This window comes from Lissotriton helveticus, chromosome 3_1 (assembly GCF_964261635.1).
Source record: "Lissotriton helveticus chromosome 3_1, aLisHel1.1, whole genome shotgun sequence".
Classification (NCBI taxonomy): Eukaryota; Metazoa; Chordata; class Amphibia; order Caudata; family Salamandridae; genus Lissotriton; species Lissotriton helveticus.
In genome coordinates this window covers 589165709-589190373 of record NC_136061.1, presented here as the reverse complement: position 1 = coordinate 589190373, position 24665 = coordinate 589165709, and the positions used below count along the sequence as shown (strand labels likewise).

The window sequence follows — 24665 nt, the reverse complement described above, 5'->3', positions numbered from 1 at the left end:
GGGTGGACGCGCCACAGTGGAATCCTTCATCTGTTGAGAGATGTCACATCTCAAGACAAAGTCCATGGTCTGTTTGTAAATACCCCGCTTACTAATAGCGTGGTTGCAATAGATATATTGTAGCAGCCACACCTGCATGTGCAGAAGCCAGACCCTCATGTGCAACCAGTATTAGTCCTAGTCTGCGATCCCTGTTTGGTATTATTCTATCCCCCACTCCTGGAATTTGAGCATACAGTATATTTTGTGAATCTAGCTTGTAGGAGTACTTGAGTTGAAAACCTTTCAGGAGGTGTGTGTCTTTGCATGCAGCATTGGTCAGCCACCATGATGTCGCTGTCTATTCTCATACTTGAACGAGTTATCGCAGCAAACACGGAGGTGCAAACCATCGTTTTTGCGGCTTCATCAGCGAATTAATTCTCTGCAATGTGTACGCCAACACGTTGATGACTCAGTGTATGTATAACATGAGTCTGTGGCAAGCATTATTTCAGCTTTGCCACCTGTTCCAAAACCATCTTGTACTTCAGTGTGCAGCCTTTTGAATCCCTGTATCCATTTTGACTCCAATAATGAAGATATTCATTATATGACTGCACGCAATAATAGGAATCCCACACAATGAGTGTGGGGAATCCAGTATCCGTATTCTGTATTGCCAGTACTACAGCCTTTAGTTCCGCCAGCTGTGCAGTGCAATCACCTAGTGAGTGCATTTGGGGGGTTTTCAGGATGGAAAGTTCCATCATGTATATGACCTTTTACGACTGCGCATGCAGCAGAATATTGCCATTTTGTCCCTCCGGCAGATTGTGCAGAACCATCAGTGTAAATGGTGTAGTCATAGCAATCTAGAGGCATTATTTCAATCAGTAGAGGACATTTTTGCTCATAATGGCAAAATGCTTGTGTTTATAATGTAGAGTCAAACCTGTAATCTACATCTGTTGAAGTGAGGGAGTTTGCCCATTGTATCCATTTTGGATGTAGCATTTGGAACACTAGCTCTGGTAACCACCTCTAAGCTCTGTACTGGAGTCAAGCAATAATTTGTTTCCCTTGAGCCAGGGCACGTTCTCTCACTACAGTAGTCTGAACTGCTGTCAAAAGATTTTCTGTGGGTACATAACGTTTTTCAGCATTTGTATAGAGATGTGATTTATATGCATTTGGTACTGTGTCACCTTAATTGAACGTGAGTACTGTGTCACCTTAATTGAACGTGACATATGTGCACCCTGATGTACCCGTAATTAAACGGTTTGCCAGGTTTGTGGTGTTTACACGTGTGTGTGTTTGGAAGCTATCATGCCAGCTTGTGTAGGCTGTAACATTTCCGTGTGTTCTTGTGCCAGTTCGGCCTAATCAGAAATGTATGTTCTGCCAACATTATGCAATCCTAACATGGGTTATAATCTTTTCAGAGCAGTTGGAAGTTGAAGCAAAGTACATTTTTCAGAAAAATGGGTCACCATGCTTTTGCCTTCACTTGACATCTTGTATCCCAAAAATAAGACACTGAGGTGGGCACTTTTAGCTTTTTTTAAATTGAACTTATAACTCATTTGAAAACACCCCAAAATGATGCAGTCCACTCTGATCAAGTGTTCCATCAGGTCGTCATCTGTTAAGTATATGTCATCGACATATGATAATGCGTGATCATCAAAATTCTAAAGTATTTCTGCGACTCTGTTTGAATACAGCCCAGGGCTATTCTTATAACCCTTGGGTAAACTGTGGAATTGTTTTTAAGGGCCAAGCGCCATGAAGGCTTTCAAATATCTGCTTCTAGGTGCTACATTTTGGCCGAAGAATCCATTCAAGATCTTAAGTGTTGCTAAATATTTTTCCGCACAATATTATTCATTAGTGCGGCACTGTGTGCATTTTGTACTACAAATGTGCGAGTAGCTGTGTTCCAATGTTTGTAATCTAATACTAAATGGTATGATTGATCTGGTTTCATTTCTGGAAACAGGATTATTCGATGAAGAGGTGCAACTTTCAATCACACCTTGATAGTCAAGTTGTCTTAGGATTTTCCTAACGTGTTGTTTTGCTTTATTTTGTATAGGGTATTGTCTTTGAGGTTGTGGATCAGTGGCGGCTAGCATCTACGAAGGGTGGGTGCACAAAATAAAATAAAAAGAATAAAAACGTACCTGAATGCGATGCAATGTCTTCCTGTCCACTCCTCAGGACTGGAACTGGAAGCAGCAACTCCCCTGACCAATCATGGCATTGCTCTAATGCAACCTGAGAGAAGCACCCTGATTGGAGGGAGCACCCTTACTCGGCGCTCCATGGCGCTTTAAAGACTTTGACTTAAGACAGCTGGATTAGAGCTGTTTAAATTGTCATGTGTGGCTGGCCGTCACAAGACGGCGAGCCAAAAATACATGAGCACTTTGAACAGTGCACAGGCAGCCTACCCTCCTCCCTGCTGAGTAACATGCTGCGGTCACTCACCAGCAGCTAGCCCTGTCCTGGCGCTCTGTTCAGGATGGGGAAGAAAAATAAAATAGTGATAAATTATCTTTTTTTTCAGAGGTTTGGGGGGGTTTTATGTGGAGCCGCCCCATATACTAAGCCAGCCTCCTACAATCAGGTTCTGGTGTACAAATCTGACTTTTGCAGCGCTGACCAGCATTGTCAATGTCCATTCCTTGTTCAGAAGCAGAGTGCTCAAAATCGGGGGCATGCCCAACTTTTAATCCAGCTACCTTCTTCTTTTTAAATTTAGGTTTAGCTATTTTAGGTTTATCTCCCTGTTTAATTATGCATTCAGATGAGCATTGTGGGTCCTTTCTTTGGGTCACGTGCTCTTCTGATCTTTGTTCTAACTGTTCTCCTCTCTCCAATCATCTTTCGGATGTATCCTGAAAGGAATGAGAGGAATGTGTATCAGTATCCTGATACCTGTCAGGTGGTTTAACATTATCACGGCTACGTAAGTTGTAAAGTTTTTCAGTAGATTCCTGTGTAGGAGACCCAACCCATGGTTTTGCTTTTTCTTTATTTATCTTGTTGTCCCACTTCTTCTTTGTGGAAGAGTCAGGTGCTTGCTTGGAGTTATCCTCTTCAGAATTATTCTTTACTTGTTTTTGCACCCAAATGATCTCTACTCAGCGTAGCATAGGTTTCTTCAATAATTTTAGGGAATTCAGGCTCCTGTTGTGCAGGATGCAAATTCCTCAGGCGTTGGCATATAGCTAATGCGGGCGCTTTGTCTTTTAATTTACTCAACATTATGGTGGATACTGCAGCAAAATTGACAATCAGTTTCCTCCCTTAGTCCAGGCCTGGTGCTGCCCTGTGCTCATTCTGTACGTATTTTAATACCTCAGGGAGAACGGGCAAAGTAGGTGTCTCATGTGTTCTGATGAACAAGTCACTCACCTTTGATAATGCCTTATCTGGTAGAGACATGCTCTAGCTCCATATTACTTACCTTTGAACTTCCAGGCGTTAGGCTGGATCCAGAAGATTTTTCTTAGTAGTACCCCTGCGTGCCAGTAGGTGACGTTGTCCGACTCTGAGTGATGTTGTAGGTGTAGTCGTGACGCCCGTGTCGTCAATATACCCGACACTCTGGCACGTTGACGTCAGTACTTTTCATGACTTTGCACACCAGAAGTGCAAAGCTATGAAGTGACTGACCATGGTGTGTTAAAAAACTGAACAGCTAGGGCCCTGAAGGGAAACATCCCTGCCACTAAAATCGATTCCACAGTGCGGGGAGGATGAGTGGGTCAGTAAGGTATCTGCTGCTAGATCATGTCTCTACCAGATAAGGTGTTACTGAAGGTAAGTAACTTGTCCATCTCATAGAGACATTTAGCCGCAGATTCCTTACCTTTGAACAGCTACCCAAGTAATACCATGCCAGGAGGAGGGACTGCGGACATTTTTATATAAAAAGTCCTCGAAAATATAGTGACAGAACATGCCTTCTCTGCGTACCTGGGAATCTAGGCAGTAGTGTCTGGTGAATGTGTGCAGTGATACCCATGTGGCTGCTTGGCAGATATCAGAAACAGGAACAGCATGCTCAAAAGCTGTGGTGGCTGCTTTTGCCCTGGTGGAATGGGCTCTAAGCCCTTCCGGGGGATCTTTCTTAACTAAGGCGTAACAGATTTGTATACAGAGGAGAACCCAGTGGTTCATAGTCCTCATTTGGACAGCACGTCCTTACTTTGCACCCACGTACCCTATAAAGAGTTGGTCATCCACCTGGAACTCTTTGGTTCGATCGAGGTAGAACGATAACGCTCTTATTGGATCCAGACTATGGAGATGATCTTCTTCCTTGGAAGGGTGTGGAGGTGCATAGAAGGTGGGTAGAGTAACTGACTGCCCCATATGAAAGGATGTTACCACCTTAGGCAGAAAAGATGCCCTTGTGCAGAGCACCACTTAGACTGGAAAGACTGTCAGGTAAGGAGGCTGTGAAGACAGTGCCCGCAGTTCACTTACCCTCCTGGCAGAGGTTATTGCCACCCAAAAATCTGTTTTGATGGTGAGCAACCACAGGGGGCAGTTGTTCAGTGGCTCAAATGATGCCCACATCAGAAAGGTGAGAACCAAATTAAGGTCCCATTGTGGCATAATAAAAGGTGAAGGAGGAAACAAGTGGGTTAACCCCTTCAAGAATCTCTGCACCAGAGGTGATTTGAAAAGAGAAGGCTGATCAGGCAGTCGAATAAAAGAGAAAGGGCTGAAAGATAGTCCTTCAATGTGCCCAGAGTAGAGCCCTGCTGAGCCAAAGAAAGTATAAACAGAAGGACTGCAGACAAAAGAGCAGACAGGGAGTAAATATGCGTGTCTGTACAATATTTACAAAATTTGTTCCATTGTCATGCGTATACCGATTTTGGGGAGGGATGCCTGGCTAACAAAATAACCTCACAGATTTCGGGAGGGAGGTCGAGAGCTTTCAGCTATCACAGCTCAATCTCCATGTAAGGAGGCGGAGAGTGGACAGGTTCGGGTGGAGAACCCTTCCCTGCTGCTGCAACAGCAGATCCTCCGGAAGAGGCAACCATGATCGGAGGATCGATGCTCATGTCTAGAAGCTCGGGATACCAAACCCTCTGTGCCCAGTCCAGAGCAACAAGAATGACTTGTGCCCGTTCGCTCCTGATCTTGAGCACTCTGGGCAGGAGTGGTATGGGCAGAAAGGCGCATAGGAGGTCTGAGTGCCATTCGATGCGAAAAACATCGCCGAGCGAGAGCCTCCTTGGAAACTCCAACGTGCAAAACTGCTGACATTGGGGGTTCTCTTCAGAGGCAAACAGGCTCTCCCCACCACTGAAAGAGACATTGTGCTACCTCCGGATGAGATGCAATTCGTGATCCAGAGGGCACCGTTGGCTGAGCTCGTCCTCCCAGGCGTTCAGAGAACAGGTCAGGTGATGAACCACCAGGGAAATGCCCTGTAGCTCCAGCCAAGTCCAGAGACGCAGAGCTTCTTGACAAAAAGTCCATGACCCCACTCTGCCCTTTTTGTTGCAGTACCACATGGCAGTAGTGTTGTCTGTGAACACCAGTCTGAGCTTTTTCTTTACTGACAGCAAAAAGGCTTTCACTGCCAGTCGGATCGCCCGATGCTCCAACAGATTGATATGGAGCTTGGCTTCCACCGGAGACCATTGTCCTCTGATCTCCACCTGCCCCAGATGGCCAACACATCCCAGAAGGGATGTATCAGTCACTACTGTGAGATCAGGGTGGGGAAGGGAGAGGGGTCTTTCTTTGAACAAATTGTGGTTTGTTAGCCACCACTGCAGGTCTCTCGCAGTGCCCACTGAAATCTGAACCAGGTCGGTAAGATTTCCCTGATGCTGTGCCCATTGGAACGTCAGTTCCCACTGCAGAGCTTGCATGCGCCACTGTGCAACAGGTCACTAGCAGGATGCAAGAGGACATGAGGCCCACAGCCTCATAGTCATTCACACTGAAATCCAGAATAGAGGCTGAATAGAGGCTGTCAGAAATGATGGGGAAACTGTAGCGGAAAATTTCAAGACAGGTATGCTGGCCATTGGTAAATGGATGTCAGCAAACTGCTTGAAATTAAACTCCGACAAAACTGAGGTGGTCACTTTTGGCCACCTCAGTCCCAGTTGGTCCCCTACTTGGTGGCCATCATCCTTCGGAGCTGTACCTGAACCGGTTACGAAGGTGAGAAACTTGGGTGTCATCTTCGATGATAACCTAAATTTCATGGCCCATGCCAATCAAACGGCCTCCAATGCCTTCTACAAACTTCGATTGGTAAAGAAGATTATTCCTTTTCTCCCCACCAATGTGGGAAAGACACTGATTAGCGCAATGGTCCTATCAGCACTGGACTACTGCAATGGCTTGTTTGCAAATGCCCAAGTTAAGACAATTAAGAAACTGCAAACAATCCAAAATGCAGCAGCCAGACTTCTCCTCAATATTCCCAAATTTAAACCTATATCCGAATCCTTGAGAAGTCTCCACTGGTTACCTGTTAGGAACCGAATTAAATTTAAGACGTTATGTATCGTCTATAAGGCACTTCACCATCAAGCGCCTCAATTCCTGTGCGACCACCTTGTCCCGTACATTCCCACTCAAATGTTACGATCTGCAGGACAGAATGACCTGGTAGTGCCACGGACTAGATTGGTCAATTGGGGAGACAGACGTTTCCTAGCTGCCGCCCCAAGATTGTGGAACACGCTTCCACAGACAATAAGATCAAGCCCAAATCTATTGTCCTTCAGGAAGAAAGTAAAAACCTGGCTATTCAACCTCTGAAAACCTGTATAGATCATATAGGAGGGTAAAACAGTACAGCGCCGAGATGCCTGCGGGCAATTGTTCGCGCTTAATAAATGCCAAAAATAAATAAATAAATAAACATCTGTATCATAGCCTGAATATCCTGGACTCGCTGTTCAGGAGGATAGGCCCGAAACTGCACCATGTCCAGAACCACTCCAATGAAAGGGACGGTGATATGAAAATAGGCATCCTGCAAGTACAACGCTACTATCCACTCCCCTGGGTCCAAAGCAGATAGCACCTGAGCTAGGGTGAGCATCTTGAATTTCTCCTTTTTGAGGAAGTAGTTGAGGGCTCTGAAGACGAGGATAGGATGAAGGACAACATCTTTTTTGGGACCAGAAAGTAGCGGGAATAACAACCACAGCCCACTTCTGGCCCAGGAACCCTCTCTATAGCTCCCTAGGCCAAGAGAGTTTGACTTCCTCGCGGAATAGGGTACGGTGATCCCCCGTCAGCCAATAATATACAGAAGGCATTGGAATGAGGGGTAGTCTCGAAGGGAAGGGAGTAACCTCTTTGGACTATTTAAAACACCCACCTATCTGACGTGGTATCCTGCCAGTGGTGGAGATTATGGCGTACTCTGCCACCAACTGGCTGTTCGGACTAGGGAGGTTTTGCGGTGGAGGAAGGGGTTGTACCTGGCTCGACCTCTAGCATTCTGACCCACTGGGTTGGGTGAACCGCGTTCACTGCCCTGCAGAGGCTGCTGAGCTTGCAGGGCCCTCTGACTGGAAAAGGGTTGGCGCAGCTGATAGATCCTTCCGCAGCCCCGAAAGGAGTGAAAAGATGATGCCAGTCAGGAGGCTGTAGTGAGGCCCAAGGACTTGGCCCACAAGTCCTTGAAGTGCTCAAGGGTGGCCTCTGCCTTGTTTCCGAAGAGACGGGAGCCATCAAAGGGCATGTCCATGAGGTTAGCTTGGACATTCCCCGAGAAGCCAGACGTTTTCAGCCAGGCGTGGCAACGGACAGCCACCGCCGTGGAAATTGTTCTGCCCAGCGAGTCTGTTGTGTCCAAGCCACATCTGAAGGTGAACTTTGCTGCGTCTCTCCTGCCAGATATAGCATGAGAGAGTAGGGCTCGGTCCTCTTCCGAGTCCCTGGGCAGCACTTGACCAACCGTATCCCATAAAGAATTGGAATAAAGCCCCAAAAGGCATGCAGTGTTCACCGATCGCAATGCAAGACTGGCGGAAGAAAATAATTTCTTCTCAAAATTTCCCAGCCTCTTGAATTCCCTATATGGATGTGCGGAAGGGAACGCGCCATGGGAAGTGGAAGCTTGAACCACCAAGCTTTGTGGGCTGGGGTGGGTGGTGAGGAAAAGTGGGTCACCCGTTGCAGGGCGATGGAAGTAGGCAACTGTCCTATTCACAGGAGCCCCTGTGCTGGGTTTGGACCTGGTACCCTGGAGGACGTCAATCAAGGCCTCATTAAAAGGCAGCAAGATATCTCAGCTGGAGACCCCAGGCTGCAGTACCTCTGTTAAGACGTTAGTCTTGACTGCCACTGTAGGGAGCTGCAGGTCCAAGACCTCCGCAGCCCTACACACGACCATGACAAATGATGCCCCCTCCTCTGTAGCCAGGTAGCTAGACACAGCATGTCAGAGTCTGGGGAGGTGTCCAAGGCACTGGCATCACCCAGTTCCTCATACCAGTCCATCTCTTGTGACTGCTGGATTTCTAAGGGATCCTGCTCTCCCAATTCTCTTCATCCATCCCCAACCCTTCAGAAAAGGGCATGTTGAACAACATGGTCACTGTACGGCTCTGTCGGCGCCGGTCTCGCATCGGGGCTCGCATGACCGGCTCTGTGTAATCGGGTATAAGGATAGGGGAGGCGCCGCCAATGGGCACCGGCGATGCCAAGGATCTCAGCACTGGACATGATGCAAGGGAAGGTTGCTGTGACCGGCACCGGTCCGGACCTGTGAACGGTCAAAGCAGTCTGGGGGCACTGGAAAGCACCCCCACCACAGCACAATACATGCTCGAGCTGCTCAGCTCAGCAGGAGGACAGAATTGTACTTGTGGTTGGCAGCAGAACCAGCTTGCTGGCAGACCCTGAAAGGCTGTTACCGGGAGTATAGGGAGGTTCCCTAGGGAGCCCCCCAGTACATTGGATCCTACTCCCACTGCTGGAATCAGTGTTGAGGTAGGAATCCAACATGTTTGATACCAAACATGACCAGGTTTGGTGCAGCCACTATATAGTAATGACGGATGTCCACTACATAGCTTACAATAGCTGACCACACTTACAAAGCCTGGAGAATTGAATCCAAGGTTTGTGGTTTGTGGTTTGTAGTGGCATCCTGCTCACACAGGGGCACCCTTACACTTGTAACCAAGCACCCTGCCATCAGGACTGAAGAGCTTGCCATAGGGGTGACATAGATTTTAAGTGCAGTGACATCAGATATAAGGACACTTATATCTGTTGTGAGACGTGAACGCACCAATTCACACAGGCTGCAATGGCAGGCCTGTAGTCACAGTTTAATTGGACTCCCATGAGTGGCACAATACATGCTGCAGACCATGAGAGACCCCTGGTGTACCTATACCCTGGGTACCTCAGTAACATATACTAGAGTCATAAATGTACACATGTAGCCAATTGTGGAGGTATCAAAGGACTTACCGAAGCAAATTTAGTAAAGAAAGCAGAGATGCGAGGAATCCAGTAGACTAAGTCAAAAATATACTATCACCAGGGAAAAAGTGGAGGTGACCATGAAAGCGGATCATACTTTCCTATAACAAACTTAGCCAGACTGGTTCCATGCTACTCCGTAGGATATATTGTACTTTGGACAAGGTAGCTCACAGTGCCACTTTTAGCTCCCCTAAACCTGAAAAGGGAGCGAACAGTTCTGGCAACCACTGAACATGACAACTCTGTTCCCTTAGGAACTGTGGTGACAGACTTCCAACTTTCGGTCAGTCACTTGTGCTATCTTGTGTTCAAAGACACATACAATGAATACATGAAGGGGCATGTTCAACATTTATTGAACAGAAGTGATTCTTGTATAGAAGATATGGGCTGCAATGATTAATAGACAGAAGTAGATAAAAGTTATAATAAGTGTCAACACAGAGAATAAAACAAAGAATTCCACCATCTTCTTGATACAGTTAATATATACAAACATATAATAGATTATAACAATCTAGTGTACTCCTACAATGCTAACTGTAACTTATGTGTCTAGGGTGTGACTGTAAGATCTGCCAAGAAAACCCTCATCTGGATGATGTAACCCCCTTTAACAGGCGGGTAGTAGTATATGAGCATGTCTTGGTCACAAACTAGACACCCCTCACGGAGATGTCAGTCAGCTGCTAGGTGAAAGCCTCAGCATGCAGGGACCCCTTGAAGTTAGTAGAAGTGTCACCTCTGGTTATGTTAGGAAATAAAAGGCTATATATAGAAAATGGCATCCTTGCCTCAAGCAGATATTGTGATCAGGCAACCATTGTTTATGTTCTACAGATAGCTGTGCAGCCATATGGATGGAATAATAAGACACATTTGTATTACACATGGGAGAAGCCTGGCATCAATGCGAAGGCAGGGTGATAGTATTCTCATGAAGTGTTCCGTGTCAGCAAGTTGGTATTTCTGTGAAACCAGTACATGTGTCACGAATGCAAAATGTATGTCAAATGTTAATGTGGCAAAGAGAAGGTAACTTTAGGAAAACGATTACGTACATGCAAGAATCACACTAATTCCTACCACGCCTAATTCGGGTGCATTATAAGCCTTCTTGCTCACAGTATTCATTCAATAATTTTCTAGCAAGAAGACCTTTTTACACCTCATCTGGGTGCTAATTACTAGATGGAAGCAAATCATAAGAATTAGTTTACTAGTTTACTAGTTTCCAGGTAGCACAAATATATTTTTTTTTACAAAGTTACCTTTACACTGTAGCAACTAGATTTTTTGATAACAAAAAGACTTTGAAAGAACATTACAGCATTTTCCTAACTTGATTTGTGAAAAGGTGATATATTTCTTTTGTATAAACACATTTTATTGTGTCAATAGCCAAAAACAATTTGGAGCTCTCAAACACAGAAGGCGATCGCCATACGTTACACCATATATTATTGATATTGACATCTCATTTATTTTCGCCACACGTGAGGGTTATTTAGTACAATAAAACATTAACATTTTGAACCCAAACACTGTGTGCTGCACCAAAGCCACATTTCATCGTGTCTATGCTACCTTGCTGCCCTATTTGACGCATATATGGCCGTTGCATAACCACCACTATCTAGCTTCCCACTGCACCAATGCATACCACCCTAGGACCTCTGAGAGGCGCCATAACCACCCGCCAAAACTTTGTGAGTGCTGTACAATGCCATATCGTATGTATAAGAGAACCTTTTGCGTGCCCACATTGCAAGCATTCAGGAGTTGACACCAGACCCGCCCTCCACAGTCTCTGCCTGGTGTTATATACATGGTGTACGTACTTAAAGTGGATAAGGCCTACCCGGGTTTCTATTGCTGCACCCTGCGGGTACGCCAGCATCTCTGCCCAGTCGTCGCCATCTTATTGGCCTTTGTTTAGCATCCACGCCTCTCTCAATGTGTCCAGTGTGGTCGTTACAAGGGACTGGTAGATTTTTGCAATTTTGTGATCCCCTAGGTCTCCCATAATCACGTTGGCTTCATTTGGGTTGAAGTCAGGGAGGGTAGCCAGATTCAAGATGTAAGAGGAGATGGCATATTGAAATTGAAGATACTTGTAAATTTGGGTTCGAGGCATATTATACTTCTTTTAAAGATCCTGAAAAGATTTCATGGTCAATCCCCGCATGACATCCCCCAGTGTAGAAATACCAATATTGTCCCATCGCTGGAGGCAAGCCAGTGTAGCTACCACTGGCAGGCTACCATTATGCCACAGAGGGGTCTCACCTGTTAATCTATCCCACCACTCCATCTTACGGAGGGATTGTTTCCATAGTTCGAACAACACGCATTGCAGACAGCATGGTTCGGAGTAGCAATCCCAAATATAAGAGAGTGTGAAGGGTTACTTTTTCCATCAGCCAGCGCCCCGTGGCATATGCCCGGTCCTGCCTATCCCCGTACCACAGTTCGTTAAGCACCAATAGATGCGAGCCCGCATAATAGGACTGAATATCGGTTGTGGTAAGTCCCCTGCAATATATGGACTGGATTCAGATTCGCAGGGCAACCCTCGCGGCACCCCTCCCCACACAAACTGCCCCAGAGCCACATTCACATGAGAAAAACCAAGCTTGTAATATCAGATAGGGATGGTTCTGCAGCCGATAAAGCAGACGAGGGAGAGAGACAATTTTAAAGAAGGCTGATCTACCATATGTAGACTGGGGCACGTGCAACCAAGTTCTCATCTCCTCCCTTACCCGTGCCCAGACTGGGGCGACATTCCTATCCCAAGATGTGCATTGTGAAGCCGATGGATAGACACCCAAATACCTCACTCCGCCTGTTGCAATCGTTACAGCCGTCACCCAGGGGCCCAATCCGCTAGCCCTTTTCAGCGGCCATAGGGTAGACTTACAGGGGTTCATGTAAAGGCCCGATGACTCTGCAAAATTGTGCATAATACGGAGCAATCTCTGGCCCGTCCTATTGAGACCTGTTAGAAAACATGATACATCATCCGTATAGAGCTCAATATGGTTCAAAAGCTCGATTAACCACTCAAAGTCTGCACCTGGGCGTCAATTCTAACCCATACCGCTAATGGCTCCATCGCTAGAGCAAATTGATATGGTGATAAGATGCAATCTGCCGGGTACCCCTTCCAATGGAGAATGTACGCGAGGTGGAGCCTGCCACCCCCACCAAGGCCGTAAGGCCTGTATATCGTAACTTCAGGTATGACAGAAATCGGGACCTATATTAAGATGGCACAAAAGAGCGAACCGGTATGTCCAGCTGAAGGAATCAAACGCCCTGTCGATGCCCGCTTGCAGCAGCGCAGCTGGCCCCTCATAACCCTCATTAGCCGCTATGGCATTGTGGGATCGGCGAATATTATGGCGCGTGGCTCTCCGGAGTAAAAAGTCAGCTTGATCCGGATCGACCAACTTTGTTATATGCGGCTGTAAGCGCTTGTCCAGCGCCTTAGCTAGTATTTTGGCTTCAACATTTAAAAGTGATATGATGTGTGCTGCTCCAGATGTCGACCAGGTTTATGAAACACAACCACCTCGGCGTGTCTCCAGTCCCGCGGAAGACAGCCCTGTTCCACCGCTTTTTTCATTAATAGCACAAGCCTTCTGGGTTACTATGCACCCATGTGGGTAACTAAGATAATGCTTAAAAGTATGTTTTTATAAATGTCAAAATTAGTTTGCTTAGACATGGGCAGTGTCTGTATTTGAGGCTGCAACCATCCATGCCACAATGGTAGGCGTTAAGCTAGTCTTTTACAAGTCAAATATATTGATGGTGCATGTCAAGGGGGTAAATGTCCAAAGCAGTTTACATGTTACATTTAACTTTTGCACCAGTGGTAATTTCCTGTGCCTTGTTACTATGGCCAACTTTAAAGATTAAAAAGCAATTATAGTATAGCCAATTGTACATTATATTTTAGGGTCAGATCACAAGCACTATAAGACCGAATGGCAGTCTCCCAGTCCTCAGAGCCAAAAATTCATTAAAACCAATCTAAACATATTTGACAAATCTGGTGAAATTACACAGACATTTCCTACAGACAGGACATCTAATATTATCTAAGAACAAGAATATTTCAGAAGTGGAAATATGTATTTGCAAAACAAAGACACACCTGGATCTGTAAAGCAACCAGACGGACAACCGCTGTGCTGAAGGGGAGTGGTGGAGAAAGGTATGGGCTGAGATGAAGAAGAGGTAGTCCGTCTGCGACACTTGAAGGTCCTACGACTCCCATTACCTGTAATACAGAAATCATGATCAGTATTACCCACATACATACATCTGCGTGCAGTATGGATATATTGAACCCGAAAAACGAGGCTCTCCTACTTACATTTTACTACCTTTTTCCAGCAAAATCTGAAGAAGGAAAACATTTCATGTAGCAGGCCTCCTATTGCTGGCAAGGAATTTATTTTCTGCACAGGTAATCCAAACTGATACCAAGGCTCCACTTGCTTCCACAAATAGGTCTATTAGAGACTTGATCTTTTGTGACAGTTGTGCAGCCCATTCTGTCTTCTGACAGTCTAAAGACTTTAGAAATCCATGTTTATATGTAAATGTATGTATGTGTTCCTATAAACTGTGAACCTGATTGAATCTCAACAAAGGGCTGTCAAGAGGTAGGGATTAGATGCAGGAATAAGAACTAGGCACAAACTGATGTGTAAACGTAGGAGGATCTTCTTCATTTGGCATCAGTAACTGTTTCAGAGCTGCAATTTGGGAAGTGATGATCTGTTATGAGCTACCTCAAATGATTCAGTTTGCAAAGCGTATTATATGAATTCATTATTTACTCTTAATAATTATAACAACTTCCACACAAACCTTTTGACTATACTGCTCCTGCCTTATTCCTTAAAGTGCCAACTTTCTGATTTGACATCTGTCGACCATTCATTAGAATACAGAATGATGTCGTATGAAGCTGGACATGTACACTGTTTTTATATAAGATGTGGAGACGTGTGCACTTTTTCCACACTGAACAAACATACACACGCATCCAGTTTATTCAACATAAAAAAATGATAACATAATGTTAGCATGGGAACAGGATGATAGAAATAGTGGCTGGTGAAGGGGGTGATCATTATTTCCTAGGTCCAATGCAATTTCACAGCCTCACACTCTTGCTACAATAATTTGTTATCTGTATAAAAGCCAGCAGGCACTATTAGTAATGATAAGGTATATAACATAGTTAATACCAGTAGATGACACCAAAGGCCAGATGCAAGACCATTCTGTTTTGGGGGTCGCAATATGCAACTTGCAAAACGGAATGCACTAATGTGTCACAGACACTTTTAGCGATTATCAATGGGGTCGCAAATGACCTGCCTCATCAATATTCATGAGGCAGGTCGCAATTTGCAACCCATTGGGAATGGGCTACTAGCTTTTTAAACAAAGTAGTTTTTTTTGTAATGCAGCCATTTTCCTAAAAGGAAAACGTGATGCATTTAAAAATGAAAAATGAAATGTTTCTGTTTCATTTTTTAAAAGTAGGCAGTGGTCCGTGAGACCACTGCCCTCTCTTAAAGAACAAGTTACTTATGTTTGGTAACAATGTATCTGTACGAGACATATGTTAGTTATAGATTTCTTACATTAGAATTACCCCCAGGTGTCAGACTGTATCCGGAGAATTTTTTTCTTAGCAGTACCCCTGCGCGTCGGTAGGTGGCATCGGTCGACTCCGCGTACGTCATAGGCATCGTGTTCGCTGGGATGATGTTGCAGTGTTTATTTAGACACCACCCCTGTGTGCTGACGTCAGTTCTGACACGACTTTCCACGGCAGAAGTGCAGAGCCATGCAAGACACTTACCACTGGTGCGCTATACTATGGCCTTGTAAGGGAGTCCCTGCCCCTAGAAATCAGTCCACAGAGTGGGAAGAATGGGTGGGGGCGGTAAGGAATCTATAACTAACATATGTCTCATGGCATATACTGTGTTAATGGCAAGAAGGTGGAGGCTGACAGGTTCGGGTGAGGAACCCTCCCCTGCTGCTGGACAGAAAATCCTCCCGAAGAGGCAGTCTGAATGGAGGATCAATGGCCATGCTCAGGAGTTCTGGGTACCAGATTTTTCGTGCCCAGCCTGGAGCCACAAGAATGACTTGGGCCCCGTCATGCTTGATATTCTTCAGCACTCTGGGCAGAAGTGGTGCAGACGGAAAAGCATACACGTGGCCGCTTTTCCACTCGCACGAAAAGTGTTGCAGAGTGAGTGCCACCTTGGAAATTCCAAAGCGCAGAATTGCTCATATTGTGTGTTCTCTTCAGTTACGAACAGACCTAACCAAGGTTCTCCCCAAAACTGAAAGAGACCTTGAACAACCTCCGAGTGAAGATGCCATTCCTGATACACCATGCACCTCCGGCTGAGTTCGTCCACCCTGGCGTTCAGAGAACCTGCCAGGTGCTGAACCACCAGAGTCATGCCCTGATGTTTTAGACAGGTCCAAAGATGAAGAGCCTCTTGTCATAGGGTCCAAGACGAATGTATGACATTACAACGCATACATTAACAACACATGCCTTTAAAACGCAGTTTTTACACCGCAAAATCACTTACAACGCATACATTTATATCGCATACCATTACAATGAATTTTTAAAAACTACATTTACAACGCATTCCATTACATAGCATTACACCTTTACAACGCATACCATTACAACACATACCATTACATTGCATTTAAGGTAAGTGTTGGATAGTGTAGGAGTAAAAATTACTATTCTTACTCCTGGGGGTGCAACAGTAGGGTAAGTGTTGGATAGTGTAGGGATAAAAACTACCATTCTAACTCCAGGGGGTGCAACATTATGGTAAGTGTTGGATAGTGTAGGGGTACTATGCGTTGTAATGGTATGCATTGTAATGACATGCGATGTAATGCCTGCGTTGTAGTGACATGCGTTGTAGTTTCATGCGTTGTAGTGGCATGCAATGTAATGGCTGCATTGTAGTGGCATGCATTGTAGAGGATGTTGCGATATAATTACTGCGTTGTAAATGTAGTGCGATGTGATGACTGCGTTGTAAAGGTTTTTTCCCGTCCAAGACCCCACCCTGTCTTGTGTGTTGCAGTATCACATGGCGGTTCTGTTGTCTGTGAACACCTGCACCACTTTCCCTTTGAGAGAGGAAAGGAATGCCTTCAGTGTCAGACGAATCGCCTGGAGCTCCATCAGGTTGATATGGAGCCCGGACCCTGCCAAAGACCAGACGCCTCTGATCTCCGCCTCTCCCAGATGGCCACCCCATCCCAGGAGCGATGCATCTGTCACCAGTGTGAGGTCTGGTTGGGGAAGGGAGAGGGATCTGCCTCTGACCCAAGTGTGGTTCGTGAGCCACAACTGCAGTTGTTGCGCAGTCCCCTCCAAGATTTGGATGTAGCCGGAAAGATTCCCCTGATGTTGCGCCCACTGGAACTTTAGGTCCCACTACAGAGCCCACATATTTTATCTGGCATGATCCACCAGCAAGATGCAGGAGGACATGAGGCCCAGCAGCCTCAGGGTCATTCTCACCGAAATGCGGGATAGAGGCTGAAACATCCATATCATAGCCCGAATATCCTGGACTCGCTGCTCGTGAGGATAGCGGGTCGGACTGGCCATAATGGGAACCTGGCATTTCCCCGGTGGGCCGCCAGGGTTGGGGGGCGGTTTTGGGCCCCTGGGGGCAGATTTAGTTACAGGGCCGTTTTTGCAGTATACGCCGATGTAAGGAAATCAGCAGAAACCAGCCCCGGTAAACAGCTCGGCCGCACCGCCAAACCTCTGGGCTGGCCTGGCCAAGCACTTTGCCAGGGCCTGTTTTGGGTGCCAGTCTGGCCCTGGAGGTTAGGCCTGCAACTGTAATGTGCCCAGAACAGTCCGATGAAAGGGAGTGTCTGAGAGGGAGTCAGGTGTGACTTCAGCACATTTATAGTGAACCAGGAGGTCCGCTGTAGTCTGGAGGTGGGAGGCAACAGCCTGGGGTGAGCCCGCCTTTAACAGCCAGTCGTCAAGGTAGGGGAAGACTTCAAACCCTAATCTGCGCAGATGAGCTGCGACCCCCGCCATCACTTTCGTGAACCTGCGAGGGGCACTGGTAAGGCCAAAGGGGAGCACGGTGAACTGAAAATGCTCGTGACCTACCGTGAACCGCAGGTAGCGTCTGTGGGCTAGCAGGAAAGGGGTGTGAAAATAGGCATCCTGCAAGTCCATCACCACCATCCAGTCTCCAGGGTCGATGACAGAAAGCACCTGAGCCAAGGTCAACATTTTTAACTTCTCCTTCCGGAGGAAGTGGTTGAAGCCCCTGAGGTCTAGAATACGACGCAGGCCTCTGTCCTTCTTGGGCACCAGAAAGTAGCAGGGATAGCAACCACAACCTACTTGTGGCGCTGGGATCCTTTCTATAGCTCCCTTGGCCAAGACAGCTGAAACTTCCTGGCGGAGAAGTGCCAAATGATCCTCCGAAATGTAATCGAAAGCCGGTGGCATGGAGTGAGGGGTAGTCTAGAAGGGGAGAGAGTAGCCCCATCTGACTATCTGCAAATCCCCTCCTGTCCAACGTGATGGTGTGGCAGTGGGGAAGGTGATGGCGAATCCTGTCACCCACTGGCTTTTGATGGCCCTGAAAGGTCGGACTAGGAATGTTTAGCGGCAACTGTAGGGGTGGGAAGGGTGAACTGGCCCGCCCGCTGGTCCCTGGACTCACAACACTGGGTTCCACATCCACGACCATGCTGAGACGGGGTAGCTTGCATGAACCCGTGGCTGGTTTGGTCTGAACGTGTTGGGGTGCCCTTCCGTAGCCACAAAAGGGGCGAAAAGCAGACTGAGGTAGGAGAGTCGCAGCTGTAAGGCCCAAAGATCTGGCCGTAGCTCAGCAATCCTTAAAGCGTTCCAGCGCAGAGTCTGCCTTGTCACCAAAAAGGTGGCGGTCATCAAAGGGCATGTCCTGCAGGGTTGCCTGGACATTCCCGGAAAATCCAGATGTCCTCGAACAGGCGTAGCGCCGAAGGGCTACCGACGTGGCAATTATTCTGCCTAGTGAGTCGGTATTATCCAGTCCACATCGAATCATGAATTTGGCTGCGCCTCTCCCATCCGCTACTGCCTGGGAGAGAACAGCCCGGGTCTCTCCCCGGGGAAGCATTCATGGACCGCAATACCAAACTGGAGGAAGAGAACAAGCGCTTCCCAAGATGATCCAGTTTCTTGGATTCCCTATCTGGGGGAGCAGAAGGGAATGTGCCCTTAGAGGAAGAGGCTTGGACTACCAAGCTTTCAGGGGAAGGGTGTTGGGTGAGGAAACCTGGGTTACCTGGGGCTGGGAGTCCAGGAGTCCCTTTGCTGGGCTTGGACCAGGTGCTCAGAAGGACGTCAGTGAGGGCTTTGTTGAATTACAAAAGATGCTCAAATGAGGTTGCCGCCGGTTGAAGCACCTCTGTCAAGAAATGAGTCCTGACTGCCACCGAAGCGAGCTCCAGGTCCAGGGCCTCAGCTGCCCTTCTCACCTCCACAGCATAAGATGCTCCCTCCTCCATAGCCACGGTATGGGCAGAAAGCATTCCAAGGTCAGAAGAGGTGTCCAGACCACTGGCGTCACCCAGGTCCTCTTTCCAGTTCGGCTGTCCTAGCTGGTCTGCTATAGGGTCAGAAGAACCCTCTCAATCCTCATCACCACCTTCCTGGTGATAGGAAACACCAGGGGAACAAAAGTACCCTCCAGAATCGGATTCTGCGTTGGCCGACGTCGGGCCGAGTCCGGGTCTATCTGGGGGTGAGGATAGGGACAACGCTGGCTGGGGGCACGGCCAATGTGGGGGGCGTCGTCACCGAGATCAGCACGGGAGAAGGTTGAGTAAGGTCAACCGGCGTCGATCTGGATCCCGGCCTGGATCCTTGAAGGTCCTCCAGTGCTGGAGCCACCGGCTTCAAAGGTCACGAACCCCGAAGGTGTGCCAGCAGAGTCAGACTGCCCAAAGATGGAGTGAAGAGCATTGTAAAATGCACAAAGCTGGGATGGGGACGTTCTGACTTCCAGAAAGGGAGGGAGGCACGGAGTCGTCCCAGAAGGAGGCAATGAAGACAGAGCCTTCGAGCGACAATGCTCCGGGTCCCGCGTTGATTCAGGTTCCAGCCACCAGAGGCACACGAGGTGCAGGTCCATCACATACATCAGTTTGTGACAGGTCTCGCAGGGTATGAAGCCGGTCCCATGATGGAACATCCCTCGTGCACCAGGAGTCGAAGACTCAAAAAAGAAGTCATCAAAAGTTTTATAAAAAACTTAGTAAAAAAGTGACTAAAGGGGTAGCTGTCTCCGGATATGCGCTAGGCTGGTGCAGAAAAAGAAAGAACTGATGTCAGCGTGCAGGCGCAGCATATAAATAGACACCACAACATCATCCCGGTGAACACGATGCCGACGACGGACGATGAGGCGACCGATGCCACCTACAGACGCGCAGGGGTAGTCCTAAGAAAAAATTCTCCAGATCCAGTCTGACGCCTGGGGGTACTTTTAAGGTAAATAATCTATAACCAACAGACTCTTTCATATAAATATTATTGCTACCCAACACTTCTCCAACTCCGCTGTGGCCAAACATCTCCATTGGACCGACAGAGAAAGGGCCATCAGAGAATTAGCTACTTGTCTGCCCACCTAATTTAGATGGGCAGACAAACAGCTGTTTTTTACTGTCTGTCACTGCTAAGCAAACCCTGGCAGTAAAGGGCAGTGAAAAACTAAAAAAGCCCCCTTCTCCATGGGAGATAAGATAACTCTCATGGCATGTGTGGGAGGCGGCGCACGTACTTGTGTGCAGTGGGTTTAGTAAAGGAGAAATGGATGCAGTTGTGGTCAGTCCTGAGCAGTTCCGTGGTGTGGCTGAGGAAGATGCTGTTTCCTCCTGCGAAGATGATGATTTCTGCCAATGCTTTTGAAATAACCACCGGTTTGGCAGCCATTTCTAAATTTGTCGTGCGTGGACTCCGTCAGGGCAACAGAGTAATATACGCTCTGATGGAATTAGCCCTAGCTGCCAATAAATAAATGAGGCCCTATGGGCCTGGTTTATATCTTGGCAGTAGGATACTCAATCTTAACAGTGGTAGAATATCCTTACAGCCAAGATAATGGTCTGCCTGCCGACTTATATGCAGGTGACCAGTGGTGTCACCCTGGTGTAGACTACTCCGTCTTGCCATGGTTACACCCCTCCGATGACCCAATGAAGTAAGAAGGGCTGTCGAGGCTGACCCCTATGTCCACTCACCTAATTCAGATGGCCAGACAAACACGTCAGTTTTCACTGCCCATCACCGCCAGGAAAATCCAGGCATTAAGGAGCATTGAAAAGTGTCTAATCCACTACCCCTCTCCCCACCTTCCATTACAAGGGGAAGTTTTTTTTTCAAAAAGTAAATCCCAATGTTTCACCCACTGCTCTAGATCCCAGTGAGAGGGGCATTCTTTTTGAAAATAAACTGTTATGTTGAAGAAGCCACAAGCCAAACTTAAAAATGCATTCACAGGAACTGCTGTAACGGCGGTTCCAGCTTGACCATCATTTCTAAATTGGGCAGGCAGAGTAGTCTCGGCCTGGAAGATGTTAAATGCTCTGCCAGTCAGATGGAGAATACTCTGTTGGCCAAAATGTTAATCTGGCCGTTAGGATTCATTTCATCTGGTTGTGTGGTTGTAAAATGAGGAGAGGGAGCTGTCTCCTCATCCAGCAGAGGAATGAATGGCTTCTCTTTGCAGGGATTTTCTCATCATGGATTATTTACTGTGCTACAAAATAGCAAAATCTGATTCATCTGTGCTATTATTATTACCCAGTTTAATCCCTCACTTTGAGTAGCCTCTTAATTCTGATTTGGGCGGTCATGTGAATTCTGAGTCATGTGGCTACAGGCAGTAGCTGATGCGCTACAGGAGAAAAATCAACAAAGTCAAATATGTTTGGACACATCCCTGGAAAAAGGGCTTGCATTTGGGAATTTTATGTGGAAATAGGTGTGGTAAAGCTGATTTTCAAACATTATTTCTCATTTCATATATGAATCCTGTAATACCTATAAAAAAAGTGTAGTAACAAACAAGTTACTTACATTCGATAATGCCATTGGAGCCCGTATGCATGCGTCAGCTTCGCAAGCTGATGTCAGTTTCTTTATGATCTCTGTCCGCGCCGATGGGCGGAGCCATTTAGTTCAGGGTGTGGCAGTTTGAAGACTTCTAGATTAAAATCTAATCAATGCACTGTATGAGTCCATTCGAAAGAATGGGGAGGAGGTACGGTTTGGTGAGGAATGCTATGTTATGTTGATTTTATTTATTAAGCGCAATGATTACCCAGAGGTGTCTTGGCACTAAACTCGAGCAGAACCTACCTCAACAGTGTCAAAGCGTAGAAGATGTGATTCATAAGGAGTTAAAAAGCCAGGTTTTAAAAGCTTTCTTGAAAGCCAAGGCCTATTCATATTTTTTTATTGGATTGAAAGGGCATTCCATAAGCGAGATGCACTGTGAACAAAGCTTCTCCCTCCCCAGGAGGACAGTCTGAATTTTGGAACCGTTACATTGTTAGCTGTGGCAGACCTTAAGGTTCTCGATGGCCTGTAACAAGTACATTTCCTCTTCAGGTGGTCAGGTCCCATACCATTCAGGGCCTTAAGGACAATGCAGTGGACCTTTAATTCCACTCTGTCTTATCGGCAGCCAGTGTAACTGCTTTAATGCTACAGCGGCCAATTTAAATTTGGGAATGCCCAGGAGGATTCTGTATGATTTGTAATTTATTCAAATGTTACTGTTGTACATTGGAATATAGTCCATTACAGTAGTCAAGTTTTGAAATCACCATAGAGGTGACTACTGTTTTTTGCAAAGTAGAATGTAAAAAAAAAGGAAGGATCTTTTTTAGTATCTTGATGGCATAAAAAACAGAAGAGACTGTATTTACCTGCTCCTTGTAGGTAAGTCTCTCATCAATAATCACTCCAAGGTTACGGAACGATTTGACCCGGGTTGTAAGGGTTCCTAGCTCTTATGGCCAACAGGAGTGGGACCATAAGGATGATGGCTTTCCAAAAACAATGGCCTAGAGTTTAACTTTAATCAGTTATTAGTCATCCTTGCATTAACTGCCCACATGCAGTCCCTAAGTCTGGAACCGATGTGGGGATCATTCTATGCTTAGAAAACAACAATTTGTATGTTGGGACCCACACTTTCTAAACAAAGGACACTCCAATGCGAGACATTACACTCGGGCGAGTGCCTTGTTTGATGTTCTTACTTAGGGTAGGAGACCCCCCAGAATAAAAATATTTCCCTCAAGGTACTCCCAAACATATTTTAACTCACATCACTACATTTACACACGTCTAGCCCCACACCCACACTTCACCATACGGCTTTTGGATAAAAGATCTCCAACAAAGTGCCCCTACCTAAGGGAGCCCGTTGGGTATTGCATCGCCGACCCAACGAGGAGCAGCCCATATGATGAAGCATGACACCTGAAAGGGTGTGTGAGGGCATTACAATCCAACTAATGTAGTCCCAACTGTAAACCCCGATTGGGGCTTAGTTGTCTCCGGTCTTTTATGACTCTGCAATTCTGTCACTAGAGGAATAGCAAAATTCCACTTTTTGAATACTGTCACTGGGGCCCCCCTTTTTAGCTGGACCTCCCACTCCGTTGAGAGTGGAAAAAGCCTCACCGCGCCCCCTACCTTGTATACAACTCTTTCAGGAGTCTCTCAAACCCAAATGTCCAAATATCTAGATTTTTATGTTCCTATCACATTGCAAGATCTGTCTCCCTGCCAAATTTGGTGTAATTCCGCTCTGCTGTAGAACCATTATGGAAAGTTTTGTGACAATTTGTCAAAAGAGGCCAAAGTTATAAGCAACAAACCCAAAAAAAATTTTTCTATGGAACAGCTGACCTAACTATATCTTATATATATATATATATAGATATATATATTCACTGAAAAAACCATAGGTTATAGACCATATATAGTTAGGAATTAGCATTTACAAAACCTTGAAAATTCACTGAAAAAACCATAGGTTATAGACCATATATAGTTAGGAATTAGCATTTAAAAAACCTTATTTTACTCACACAAAACCATTGAAATTCCATATATAGTTAGTTGCACTAACTATATATGGCGCACCCGCAATCCACTGCTGATCATGTCACATATTACATCATTCATGACATGGTCAGTGACATCACTGATGACATCACTGATGACATCTCAAATGACATCACTGATGACATCACTGATGACAACATCCAGTGACTGTATTTTTCTGTAAAGTTAAAATATGTCTTGAGTGGATGTATAAGTGTCTGGATGAAGGATTTAGTAGGTGCATGACTGACTGTATGAGTGAGTGATTAAATGTGTCTCACTGAATGCATGGGTTAGTGACTAAACTGTCTTAATTTGTGCATCATTATGTCTGTTGTTCTGTAAACTGCTGCATGTGTTGATCATTAGCTATACGAGAGGCTATATGTGTTATTAATTGGTTGCCCAAGTATTTCTATGGGAGATTGAGTTTGTGTGGGGGTGGCTGGAAGGTGTGAGACTCTATGCATAGATGTGTGAGCAGTTTATTCACTAGGTGTATGAGTTCAAGAGTGCATGTGGAAACAGCTACATGGGCAGTTGACTGTGTGCATGAGTGTATTGATGAGTGAATGGATATCTCAATGCTACATGTCATAGTAAGTACATATGTAAAACACAGTACATGTGAGAGTTGGCATATATAAATAACTGTGCATGAGAGCCACTGAATGAGTGAGTGGTTGTATCGATCATTGTGAACTTGTATCAGGGATTGTATAAGAGAGTAAATATGTGTTAGTATATGTTTCAATAAGTAAGGTGTGTTTAACTGTATAGTTGAAGAAATGGAGGTGAGATTGTTTCTTTGCATGACTGACTGGGTGTGTGAGTAACTCCATGGATGAGTGGCAGTGTGTGAGTGTCTGTATACACTGAGTGTATCTAAGGTTATATTAGAGTCTGAAGAGGTTTATCGTATTAGCACAAGAATGATGTCAAATGA

The 24665-nt window shown here is 46.1% G+C and overlaps 1 protein-coding gene across 1 annotated transcript in view; it reads right to left on the bottom strand.

The window, feature by feature from the left end:
• UNC80 (unc-80 subunit of NALCN channel complex) overlaps nt 1-24665 on the bottom strand; it is a 2761828-nt gene that overhangs the window by 589810 nt on the left and 2147353 nt on the right. Inside the window, exon 52 of the mRNA XM_078680564.1 lies at nt 13652-13777. Coding sequence (XP_078536690.1) covers nt 13652-13777 — 126 coding nt within the window. The remainder of the gene's footprint in view (nt 1-13651; nt 13778-24665) is intronic.